Here is a 12346-nt window from a genome sequence, read left to right on the forward strand (position 1 = left end):
GAGGTGATGCAACTGAATCTCAACACCATCCTGTTGCTGTAAACCAATGCCTCCTGATGATATATTCATGCAGAGTTGATGGAGAAAAAAAATGAGCGAGAGGAGAGGAGAGAAGAGGGGTGGAAAAGGCACACCCACTGCTATCTCCTCTCATCTTACCAGCTGTGGCCTGCAATGTTTCATCTGCACTACAATCAGATAATAAAATCTTTCTCTAAGTGTTTTGCAGAGAAGAACAAGGCAGTACTTTACGACAGTAAAACCATCTGTACTTGACTCCCTTCAAATTGAGTACATTTTTGATCATCGAAGAACTACCAAGTGATAATGAAACCAACTGTGCTGTTTTCATTCCAACTGTGCTCCTTTATAATGACTGGGAAAAAAACATTTGAAAAAATGGTGGGTTTACCTTGTTTTGGGGTTTGGTGCTAAGGTTCTCAGGTTTCTCCCAGCAGCGAGTAGACAGGTTAAGGATGGCAGTGGCAGCCATGTGAGCAGCTTCGGCATCATGGGCGTAGTCGTAGGCCAATGAGGAGCTTTTCCCATAACCGTGGAGGCTGAGACTAGGTGATGATGACTTGGGGAATGACGGCTTAGCTGCAGGGGGACAAAGGCACAAATCCCAAATTGGCTAATATTCTGGGAAAGTACTAAAACAAAAGGGGATTGAAAAAATATGTGCGCTCAAGAGAACCTTTGTGTTTTGCTAACACTCTACCTTCATTTTTCATGATTATTTTCTGCCCCACACTGCTGAAGCTTTTTAATTTAGCTGATTTTTTTAAATTAATATATTTCAATATATATTAAATAAAGATCAATCAATCAATCAATCATCTTACGTTTCTGTATTTTTCAGAAATACATCTTCCTCACAGGACAGCCAATACAAACACATGATTTATAGAATATGATGCCAGACATTAAACAGATAAAAGTACTTAAAATGAGCTCAACCTTAAAAGTATGCAGAAGTAATATTAAACCATCCAATACTGACGAGGAACATTTTTCTGCAGAATAATAATCTTTTAATTTGCTACTTCATGCACAGTTTTCCAATAATGCAGTTTTATGTGTACTGAGGTGCGTTCACTGGGTTTTATTGCTTCTTTTCTTAAAGGAGTATCCACCACTTGTCATTGTCATTTGGTAAAACAGCAGATATTTATTCAGCTACCATTCTTCAGCCATGAAGGAGTGCAGAATACGTCCACGCAGAGTGCAGACAGACAGCACAAATGGCACATTTTAATCTGATCCAATTTATCTTGTTATAAAGTTAAATAGCAGAGGAAGATGTTTTCGTTTGTGTGTGGCAATTGTCTCTGCTTGCCTTTCTGTAAAAGTCACTGCACACCACTGAGTCACAGCCACTGCTATGCATGCAGACAGGACAGAAATGGCAAACTGAGTGAAACAGTAACTGAAATTTGAACATTTGTCTCTCTCTTCTTTTCACTCATTTTGAAGAATAAAAGTCAGCCAAAGAGCCATGCTGGAGTAACATTTTCAAGAGCCTTAGAAAGGCCAACACTGAGAGCAAGAATTAGCACAAATGAACATATCACACTATCTCACATAGCAATGAGTGAATGGTTAGTAAATAACGTGGCCCAGATCTTCAGTTTTCTGTGTGGCTCACATGGCTTTGACCAAAGACTCTAACTCACAGTGAATCCGGCTGCTGTAACCTAGCCACAGGTTTGCCTTATAGAAAAACAAATAAATAAATATGCACGATAGAGAAGAAGCCCGAGGTTCCCTCTTACTTTTGAAGGCTTTAGGTGAGGTTTCGCTGGTGGGCATCTTTGGAGCAAGCGTGCGCTTCCCGAACACTTGAGCATCGAAGCTTGCATAATCGAAGGACACCTTGGAGTACTTCTCCAGCTCCTTGGCCAAGTTGGCGCGAGGTGTGGAAGGTGCCATGTTGGGCCTGTAGCTCCCATACTGGGGCACCTCTAGCTGCTTCACAAAACACATGGGTCTGCAGGGGGGAGAGGGAGAGGACGTCAGGGTGGGGCTGGGGATTAAAGACAAAAATAAAAGCAGAAACAAGAGATGAGAAATAAAAAGAGGATTGATGCAATAAAAAGACACACACACATAAAAGCAAAACGGGGGAAGAAAAAGAGAATAAAAGAATGAGAGAAAAAGGTAGAATGAAACAGAAAGAGTGAAGACAGGAGCAATGGTGTACTTAGCGGGAGTGCAGCAGGATTAAAAGCTCTCTTATCAGCAGAGGGCACATTTGCATGTTGTACAGCACGGAATTTATGAGCTTTAAGCCCTCTCGTTTTCTGGAGAGCCCGGGCTTTTGTCAGACCTGTTGGCGTAAATCCACTGATAGACCAGGGGGAGGTGGAAGGGCATGGGGAGTGAGAAAGAAGAGAGAAGGGGGAGAAGAGAAGACTAGGAACCAAAGAAGGGGGAGTGGTGAAAGAGGAGAGACAGAGGAGGGGTAGGTTGGGGGTATAGAGCCTGGAGGAACAAAGTGACCTTACTCATTTTTTTTTTTACATCCCCTAACCATCTTATCCAAGCCCTCCACCCACTTTGGCCCAGCCCTATTTATTCTCCTCTGCACCGAAGCCTTTCCTCAGTGTTTTTCATTAATAGTCTACAAGACCTGGCCTGTAGTCATACTGCTGCAGCTGGGGTGGCCATCACATAGAAGCCCACTAATAATAAGTGTGCAAAGCAGAGCTACAACTGATCACAGGTGACTTTTTTCCATTTTATTAATTCAACATTGTTCCATTAAAACGAAGAATTCTGCAGCTCCACGTATAAGAGGCAAGGAAGCTCATTTGAATAACAATCTATAACAAAAAAACAAAGCAGGCCTTATTATGTTTTAATACTCGATGCTTTGTCCAACCACTGATGAGGTTTTCCTCAAGGAAAGCAATTATTTTTCCTATCCCCCCGCAATGCCCCTATAACTTGCATAATTAGCTTATCGGTTGCATTATTAATTAAAATACCAATGAGGAAGAGCACAGACAGCATAATACCAGTGTCTGGTTTGCACTAATTATCATTCTTTTGGCCGGGATCTGGCCGGTCGGGTGAGATGAATGTAGATAAAGAGATCTTAGCATGTGAGGTGACAGTAATGATTAGCCTGCCAGCCAGGATGTTTCAAGACTTTCTTGTTATTATTGAGCCGTTCAGAGGCCAGGCTCCACCTTTCATGCAGGGTACCGTAACCAAGGTCAGGATTCTCTCTGCGGTTTCAATGTGGCTCAGCAGTAAAGTGGCTAACCTTGACAAGGACTCAGCTGTGAGGGGTTTGGATTGGAGGAGACAGCTTTTATGTAGGTGAAAGGGTCACTGAGCCCAGTCTATCTTAGTTTCTGCTATTCATTGTGTCATCTATGATGGGCTTTGGAAAAGGACAAAAGGCATGAATTTTTTTGCCACATAAACCTTAACTGTGCAACATTAATACAGTTATTTACAAAATTTTAATCAATATAGGAATCAAAAAGTTCCCTTCTATGCATATAACTTGTAATTAAATTATCAAATAGATAAAATCTTTACATGTCAATGTAATGATATTGGCCAAAGTCAATAACTGCCACGTTTGTATAACTGACCTCTCGTGAGGGCATTAGGGCTCCATATCTACAGTATGTAATGTAATAAAGCAGAAAAAACCTGAACTATGAGTTTGTACTTTTTTGATGACCCACCTCAGCACTCTGTCATTGGGACTTCCTTTGAGGTGCTCGCTCGCTGACTGAGAGAGATGCTGCTTATCGTGGCTCTTAGATAGCTTCTCTGCAGCAGCGATGGGACAACCAGAAAGACTGCAGGGATAAAGGAAGCAAAGCAGATGAATATTACAAGTACATACTGCTGACTGTGTAAATCTACATCACAGTACTGATGTGGGCTGACACATTTGCTGCCCTGCATACATGAATATACGAGCTTGCAAATACACAAAGTGCACAACACTCTAACCTGCAGAGATACACACACACACACACACACACACACACACACACACACACACACAAACAACTTTCATATATAGATATACAGTATAAAGGTGCAATGTATATAAATATACCTGCGGTGTGTGTTGCGGTTGCTGTTGACATGGCCCTGACCTGTGCAGCCAGGAGTCGGACACTTCAGCACGTTTTCATGCATGGCCAGAACTGACAAGATGCACAATCATGTGATCAGAGAAAACTCAGAAAATGAAAATCACTGAAGTGGGATTTGCTTATTATTAAATTTGTTTTTATTTCTCATATTAATATTTTTGGTCTTCCTGCAAAAATAGATTTGAATACACAGCTGCACAGACTGTATAACCCCAAAATCCCCAATAATAGAATAAAATTAGAATTAAATTACGTATTTGAGGGCATTTCTTTGACTGAATTTCACAGCATTTGACCGATGCAAATCAAAGGACTGGTTTCTTCCAAACATATATACCAAGTCATGGAATCGGTGGCTCCCGAGACCTCAAAAAACCTCATGGCACAACAATTACACTGTTTAACTATTTTTTTATGCTAAGCAGCTGGAATAACAAAGAACAACAACAAAACCTCACTCTCTGGGGGGATCCTGTCCTTGTGCGGACAGCCTGACAGGCTGCGGTGGTGGGGGTAAAGACCGGTCACGTGACCAGTGCCATCACATCCCGGTGTGGGACACTTGTTCTCCCTCTTCTCTGGCCTGCTGCTCTCTGGGTCAGAGTTGGGTAGGAATGTAGAAGAAAACGGAAAGGAGGACAGGAAGATGGAAGGCCAAGTAAAAGGAAAGGGGAAGGTGGGATGAATAAGGTGCACAAAAGCAAGTGGTTAATGTCATCAGACAGTGTGCTTGGCTGAGCATGAAATCCAGACATATTCCCAACATCTGCACAAAACCCACACCATCTGTATCCCCCGACTCATGGCTTATGCATGCCTGTAAATACACCAGGTATTCCATGCATTTGTCTTAATGTTTATTTAAATACTTTTAAAGATAAAATACTATAAAAATGATAAACTACACCATCTTATCCTGTTGAGCTGGATAATCCCCCCATGGCTACATTTGCACAACACTTTCAAAGACCTTGTTTAGATCTTGGACAAAGCAGCACCTTACAATACATCAGAAGAAATTCACACCACTATATAATTTACACATAATTAAAGATGCCTGCTCCTCCCCTCTCCTATTGGAGGCAGGCCAGGCAGTATCAGTGGCACTGGAGAGAGGAGAAGGGTGCAAGAGGATGGTGTGATGCTCTATTGGCCTTCAAATTGAATGTTAACGAGACACGCATTTCCTAATTAGCGTCGAGCAGAACAGGAACGTCACCGCAGGAGGGAGTTAAGGCCAAGGAGAGGGCAGCACTACCGGGCATGTAATCACACTGCTGCTATACTGTGAGAAGCATGACAAGCGGGCAGCGTGCCAACTGTGTAATACAAGGCCCGAACACACGTAGCATGTAAACAAACACTCCATGGCTGACTGTGGAACAACCTGCACTCCTCCTTTTTCTCTGTTGATATGTTGTTGTCTCTCCTGTGCTCTCTCGCATGCTGTCATCCCTTCTCGCTCCCTCTTTGAGTACTTCCTCCCAGCTCTTCATGGAAGTCTATTCAGCTGGAACCACTTCAACCCCATTACAATAGAAAAGGGAGGATCCAAACAGAGCTCTGTGACTCATCTCTTATTTGGTACACTGTGTTTATTTGTACCCTCTGCTCCCAACATAACATTTAGCACATTTGCCAAAACTTCAGAACATCATTTTCTGTGTGCTCCCTTATTGATTGTATTCCTCTGATATTGTTGTGGTATTTAAAAAAGCACTTGCTGTCTTGCAGAGTATTAGAGAAAATAATGAAAGAGCACATTTGGCCTGTATTTTTAATATAAGGATAAAGCCAGGGGGCAACTGCCCCCTTAAAGCTAGCTAACCTAACAAAAGTAAAACTGTCAAATTCTGGCACTTGCCTCTGATGTTTTTTTTTTGTGCTGGTTTGTGTAGAGGTTAAACAAAAATAGCAAATGTTCATTAGGCTTTTTTTTAAGGCCTGGATGAAAACGTGCCAGCTGATTCTTCCTGTCAAATGCTAATGACATCTGGGTCTAGTTTCACTAAGAATTGTATTAGTCAAACTTAGTTACTTTGATTACATACTGTTTTGCACACATTATAGCCTGTGAGAAACATACTGCAGTAGATTATCAGTCCAGCTCTGTTCAGAGTAAAGTACTTAAAGCCTGTGACATGTAGGTGCTCTTCCACTGTACGAACTGTGGGCAGACACAAAGTGATGCCAAGATTTACAAGAACACTCCCCTAACACAGGACCATTCTGTTTTTAAGGCGAATAAAAACAGGTGGGTGCAGAAGACGTGCTCAGTGCATCACATAGAAGTTTTGTTGGGGTTTTCAGAAAATTTTCATAGAACGGAGAAAATGTAAATTTTCCAGGTAAACCTATAAAACATTGTTGGATGAGGAATAAGTTTGCAACATGGTATTTCAGTACCATGTGCAGCTAATGTAGCTTTAAAAAAACAAAGATATAAAAAGAAACGGACTAAATGTGGCTGATGTGCTGTCTCCCTCAGGCAACTTTCACAATACCCTCTCAGTACATGTTGTAGCTCTGTTCTCCCCTGGTTACTAATTCATACCTTTGCTGAAATAGCCCTTGCGGATGACGTCCAGGTGCTTGGGCCTGTCCTCCATGGTGAAGTACCGCTGGTGGTGGATATCTGGTGTGCGGAGCAGCTCTCTGGGTCCTGCTGGCTTCACCTGCTCTGCCTTCAGGGCAATGGCTTGCTCTAGCAGGCCCAGGTTCCCTCGGGTCATGTCGAACATCTCTGACTCGTCCGTCACTGCCGAGCGCTGTGACAGGCTGTCTTCATCATCGCGCTCGTCATCTCCATCCACATCATCAAAGTCTTTGTCCTCCGACTTATCGGATCGTACCTCGATAATGTCAGGAGAGGCTGAGGATGAAGCTTTGTGGATTTTGTAGTTCTCCCCTCTGGGAATGGGAAAGTAGTCCTCCAGTGGACTGGCCCTGTGGGAGCTGTAGCTTAAAGGAGGGCTGGCCTTATAGTTCTGAATTGAGCTAGCTTTAAGAGAGCTGTCTTGTGGACTGGCTCTGTTCTCAAAGGGACTTGCCCCGCATGAGTTGTAGTCCTCCAGAGGACTGGCCCTGTGGTCTTCAGCCTTGTGTGTTCCCTGAGCTGCTGCGGTGCTGGTGATGATGCGGATGGCAGTTGGCACATCAGAAATGGGCAAAACATCCCTGTGCTCCTCCTCATCTGCTGAAGTGCCCTGCCTCTGCTGCATTGGCACTACTATCTTTTCTTTTTCATTGTCTTTACCTATGAACTGTTCACACTGGTCCCTTTTAGTCAGATGCTGTGGGCTCATGTGGTTGCTCATATCTTCGTGCTCCCCTTGCTCATCCTCCACATCAGCTGCCTCCTGCTGCAGAGCAAATGACTCCTTCAGTGCTTGAACTCCATGTGCCACCTCCTCATCTTCCTCTTCTCCCTCGTTCGTGTCCTTCTCCTGCTCTTCCTTTACTTCTTCACCCTGTGTAATGGCCAATGTGACATCCTTCTTGGTCTCCATAGCAACAGTCTGCTGAATGGCCACAGTTGGAGCATTGTTGCTGTTGACACAGCCCAGGTGGAGGAGAGAGTTGGCCACCTCCTCGGTGCTCTGTGAGGGAGAGTGACACTCCTCAGCTGCAGGTACCGCTGCTCTGAGCTCAGGCTCGATGATCACACACTCCTCCTCTATCGGAGTAAAGATGAAGAAGTCAGAACAGTGACACAGAGGAAAACATGAGTCACATAGTGACATCAGGCTGTTGTCAGCAATATCTTTATCTTCACTTGTATCACTTTTATGCCTGCTAAGTCTTTCACTGTGTATATTTATATATGTGACATAAAAAGAACCTACTGTTACAAAACTGTAGCCGTAAAGCAGTTTGTTGACAGAGAAAGACACTCACAAAGTCCTTGTGCTCCTAGTGGCCATGATTTCATCTTTTCTCTAAAGGCTATAATCTATCACAATCAGTGAGTCTCATGGACTAATGGACAAGAAGACAAGAAGTTCCTAATTTTGAAATATATACAAACAAAGAGTTTGGCAAATGATTATTGGTAAAGAGTGACATCTACTGTCTCTGATACCTGCTCTCTATTGGACTGGAGATCTGCTGATGCTGCTGCTCACTAGAGCCAGTGTTGGGGAGAAAAAGGAGAGTGGAAAAGTAGAGCTGTCACCAACCAGAAATGGGAGATGGAAGCATGTAAATATAATAATAACCACTGCAGCTAAAAAGAGTGTCTGACAAGCCCAGCTGTAAGTAAGCTATTAAGAATTGACTGTACACTGTGTTCGTGTTTTGCTCCGAAACAATAAGTTCCATTGGAGCAACCTTTCAACGCCTCTCTCTGTCTCTCGCTAGCAAAGTTGACCCAGACAACAAAGTAAAGCTAGTTTTTGGCTATGGGTCCAAAACGGAACCCAACGTATTGGCCAGAGGTCCCTTTACTACGGTTCTGTTTTATATAAGTGAGGAATAGTTTTCTATACGAGATCGCTGCAAAAAGTGCAGCCTTACCTAATGTCCACCTACTGTTACTCATTTATATTAAGATTTAAAAATCTAGTTGCTATTGGTATGGTGAGTAACCTTCAGTAATAGTAATAAATCACACAGCATAGTACAATCATGTAGTTGTAAAACAGCATAATAATATATTAAGTAATCCAAAGTATTCAGAATACGTTACTCAATGAGAGTAACGTAACGGAATACGTTACAAAATACATTTTGGGGCATGTATTCTGTAATCTGTAGTGGAATACATTTTAAAAGTAACTTTCCCAACACTGACTAGAGCCAACATAGCGATACAATTAAATATATCAGTTCTGCTAATGGAAATACCAGTCTTCCTTGATTATAGTAGTCCTGACTCAAATGAAGAAGCAAGTAGTGAGGAAGCTGAGTGGGGTCTAAATAAAAGACACTCCAGTGGGAATCGTACAATCAACCAATTTGGGAGCTTAACCCATCAAGCAATTACAGTCAGGTATCTTGGCCTTAATCTGCTTCAGTATTGAAGTACATGATGAATATGTGCTCCTTTGATGCTGTGGTTATTTTTCACTGTACCCCTCTTTGTTACCAACAAGCTATGTTTCATACCTTCATCAGCTGCAAAATTCTCCTCCTTCTTATACGTCTCTTCCTCCTCTTTCTGTTGTGTGTTCTCCTCCCGACCGTTTGTCTGTCCGTCCTGTGTGAGTTCTGTCATTTCCTCTCTCTCCTCCTCCACACCTGTGTCTGTCTCCTCCACTTCCTCTTCTACCTTGGCTCCTTCTGTTTTCTCTCCATCGCCCTCAGCCTCACTGCTTGCGTCACTCTCTGCACTGAAACCTTCATCTAGGGCTAGTTTCAGGGGGTGGGACTTCCTCTTGGAGGCAGGCCGTTCTGTTTCCTGTTCTTGTTCCTGCTCTGCCTCTGCTTCGTCTAGACGGCGCTTTCTTGCTATTGGGCAACCCAGAATGCTTGTGATGGGGGAAAAGGAGAAGACAAGAAGAAAAGGGAGAGAACAAAATTAAGAAAATCAAGCTGGGTTATAAGTGAAACAACAACCTAACACGTCTAACAGAACCACAGCAGAAGGAGGCAGGGGTTTTTTCTGACATGAAACAGGATGGAGCTGCTTTTTCCAGTATGAATCAACACGCCTGAGGGGGGCGCCATGCTAGCTGACTCAGATATCACAACCAATCTCAGCCAATTGAGTGGAACGTTTAATGAACAACTCGTATGGAGAGGCGGGCGGGCGATGCAGCAGAGGGTGAAATCCAATAAACTCCTTCTTACGCTCACCTGGGAGACGCTGAGGGAGTCTGAGGAACGATCTATAAACAAAGTGCACCTCAAAATTGCCTGCTGAACAAATACACATGTAAACAGATAGCTAATATCTGCCCCTCAATAAAGACGAGTCACAAGCCAGTGAGCTGCCCCGAGTCTCCCAGGATCTCCCAGGGCGAACGACACAGACGATGAATGGAGGGATGGGGAATGAAGCTGGAATAACACCTGAAGAAATCACATTTCACCACTGCCCACTGAAAGGTTTATTACTTAGGTTTAGATTTAGATGCTCTGGGAGTCTGGTATGTGACATAATGAATGTGCTCTATTTGCAATCTGACTCAGTAAGTATCTTTAAAAGTCATTCACATTGTCTCCATCTGCGATTTAAATAACAAAGAATCGAAATGGTGCTGAGGAACCCAAGAAGCTGTGCAGTTTACCATTTGGTTTTTCTATTTTTTCTATTTCTATCTTTATTTTACAAATAATCAGAAGGAATTATAAGGATAGTAATGAGTGGGAGAACTAGATTCATTTGATGACTGGGAGATGTAAAAGCAGGAAATGTGGACATAAAGCAGAAAAACGTATCCTCAATCAGCTTCCCTCTAATCTGTGCTTTTTCTCTTGTCAAAAACACTTTTGTTGAACCTGATTTCTTCTGATCTGAATGTAAACAACTAACTCTCTGCTACATCCTTTTCCATTAGCACTGCAAAAGAGGACCATTTTGCTCATGACTTGACTTCAGTAACATCATACTATTAACACTACAAAACTAAAAGATGTAGCTTACCTCAGCTTAACAAACGTCTAGCCTGGCTGTGTCCAAAGATAAGTAATTAAGTTGATAAGAATCTTTAAAGCTCATTAATCAAGAAATCATTTGTTTGTCTGTAATGTGAATAGCACTGTTTTATGCCAGGAGATAGATTTTGGAATCTTGTTGTCACGGTGAGGACAAAAGTCTCCCAAGACCACCACTTTGAACTGTGGTTCCAAAGTGCTGTTTGGAAGAATTTGGGTGGATATAGCCATGGCTACCTATAGTTAGAACCTAGCTATTTCACTCAATTCTGTTCTTTATGCTTTTTTAATAATTTTTTTTTTTTACATTTCATCTGTATTCTTTATGCTAAGCTAGAAATCCAGCTGCTGGCTTGAGCTTCATAATTAGCGCACAGATATAAAAGTAGCATTGATGTTCTCGTCTAACGCTCAGTATTACAGCGAGTAATGCCGAATAAAAGCACAAAGCAGATGATATGGGACAGAGAACAGAGAGGACAGACAAGACTGAGACAAAGGACAGAGAGACAGAGGGTGGGGTTTTAATCTGCCCTACCTTCTGTGTCGTGAGTATCTCCCACTGATATGGCCTGAGCCATTGCATCCAGGGGTGGGGCAGCTGGATGGGATGGATGGAGGTTAGAGATATGTTTAAGGCACGGGTGCATTTTAGTCCCTGTGCAGTAGCAATGATAAACACAGGCAGTAAATAAAAAAGAAAAGGTCAATTAAGACAAACAAAATAAAGTGAAGCACAGACATGCAATCTGAGCACATGTGTCACACAAACGCACGTGTCCCCACTCTTCTACCAGACACACATAATGCATGAATTCAGGTGGTATCATGCAAGAGAAAACATAATATTCTCTGTCATACATCAACCCTGGCCTATATCCTGTTACTGTGAGAGATAAGGATCAGCCGAGGCCTGCTGTAATTTCCCCTGCTCTGCTCTCTTCACCAGTCATCATCATCAGTTCTTGCTCACTCTATTTTCTTTCTCTCTCTCTCTCCTTTGATTCAGGTTGCTATGACCCCTCAGGATGGCTCATTTCAATTCTCATTAACTTCCCCCAGCAATTGCCCTTTATTACTCCAATTATCCTTATTATTAATTTCACTTATTAAAAAATGCTGCATTTGCATTTTAAATCAGCCACTCTCTGGCCTCTTTTTTTTTTCTTCTTAATCCCAAAACCTCAAGTATTTTTTTGGAGTGCTGAGTAGAGATCAATGCTCAGAGGTGAAGTGTGACAAAATGAGAGAGGATGAAAAAATCATTTGGAAGGAGGGCAAGGAAGGGCGATGACTGGCTTTTGTGGACCCTGAAAGCTGGTCCCTGAGTGGGAAACTATGGAGAGGAGCTAAGGGCGGGAGAAAAAACTAAATAATAGCCCTTCACAGTCCTCTCTTCTTGTGCTGCATCCTTTGATCAGACTGCAAAAAGATCGTACACCTTTTTCATTGGATGTACTGTATGTGTTCATAGCAGGAAACAGCAAAAGGCTGCAAGAAATCAATAGCAGCCTGTTGGAGGCACTGACCACAAACTGAGAAGTGCTGATAATGAGTAATAGGAAAAGAATAATATACAGCGTCATCTAAAGAGAGTGTATGATTGCCAGGGTGGGGGAGAT

At 42.6% G+C, this 12346-nt stretch overlaps 1 protein-coding gene across 6 annotated transcripts in view; it reads right to left on the reverse strand.

Moving 5' to 3' along the window:
• Nucleotides 1-12346, reverse strand: part of myt1b (myelin transcription factor 1b) — a 143932-nt gene that overhangs the window by 16861 nt on the left and 114725 nt on the right. For 4 of the 6 annotated variants that reach the window (XM_085260993.1, XM_085260996.1, XM_085260997.1 and 1 more), the window contains 8 exons: nt 11263-11325; nt 9234-9595; nt 6682-7803; nt 4586-4720; nt 4088-4178; nt 3705-3821; nt 1776-2026; nt 413-600 (listed from right to left, as the gene is read on the reverse strand). In XM_085260993.1, coding sequence (XP_085117119.1) covers nt 413-600; nt 1776-2026; nt 3705-3821; nt 4088-4178; nt 4586-4720; nt 6682-7803; nt 9234-9595; nt 11263-11325 — 2329 coding nt within the window. The remainder of the gene's footprint in view (nt 1-412; nt 601-1775; nt 2027-3704; nt 3822-4087; nt 4179-4585; nt 4721-6681; nt 7804-9233; nt 9596-11262; nt 11326-12346) is intronic. The other 2 variants (XM_085260994.1, XM_085260995.1) reach the window with 2 other exon arrangements.

The sequence above is a fragment of the Mchenga conophoros genome, linkage group LG20 (genome assembly GCF_057382185.1).
Source record: "Mchenga conophoros isolate Kocher_MC1m ecotype Shallow Benthic linkage group LG20, M_conophoros_male_GT1.1, whole genome shotgun sequence".
NCBI lineage: Eukaryota > Metazoa > Chordata > Actinopteri > Cichliformes > Cichlidae > Mchenga > Mchenga conophoros.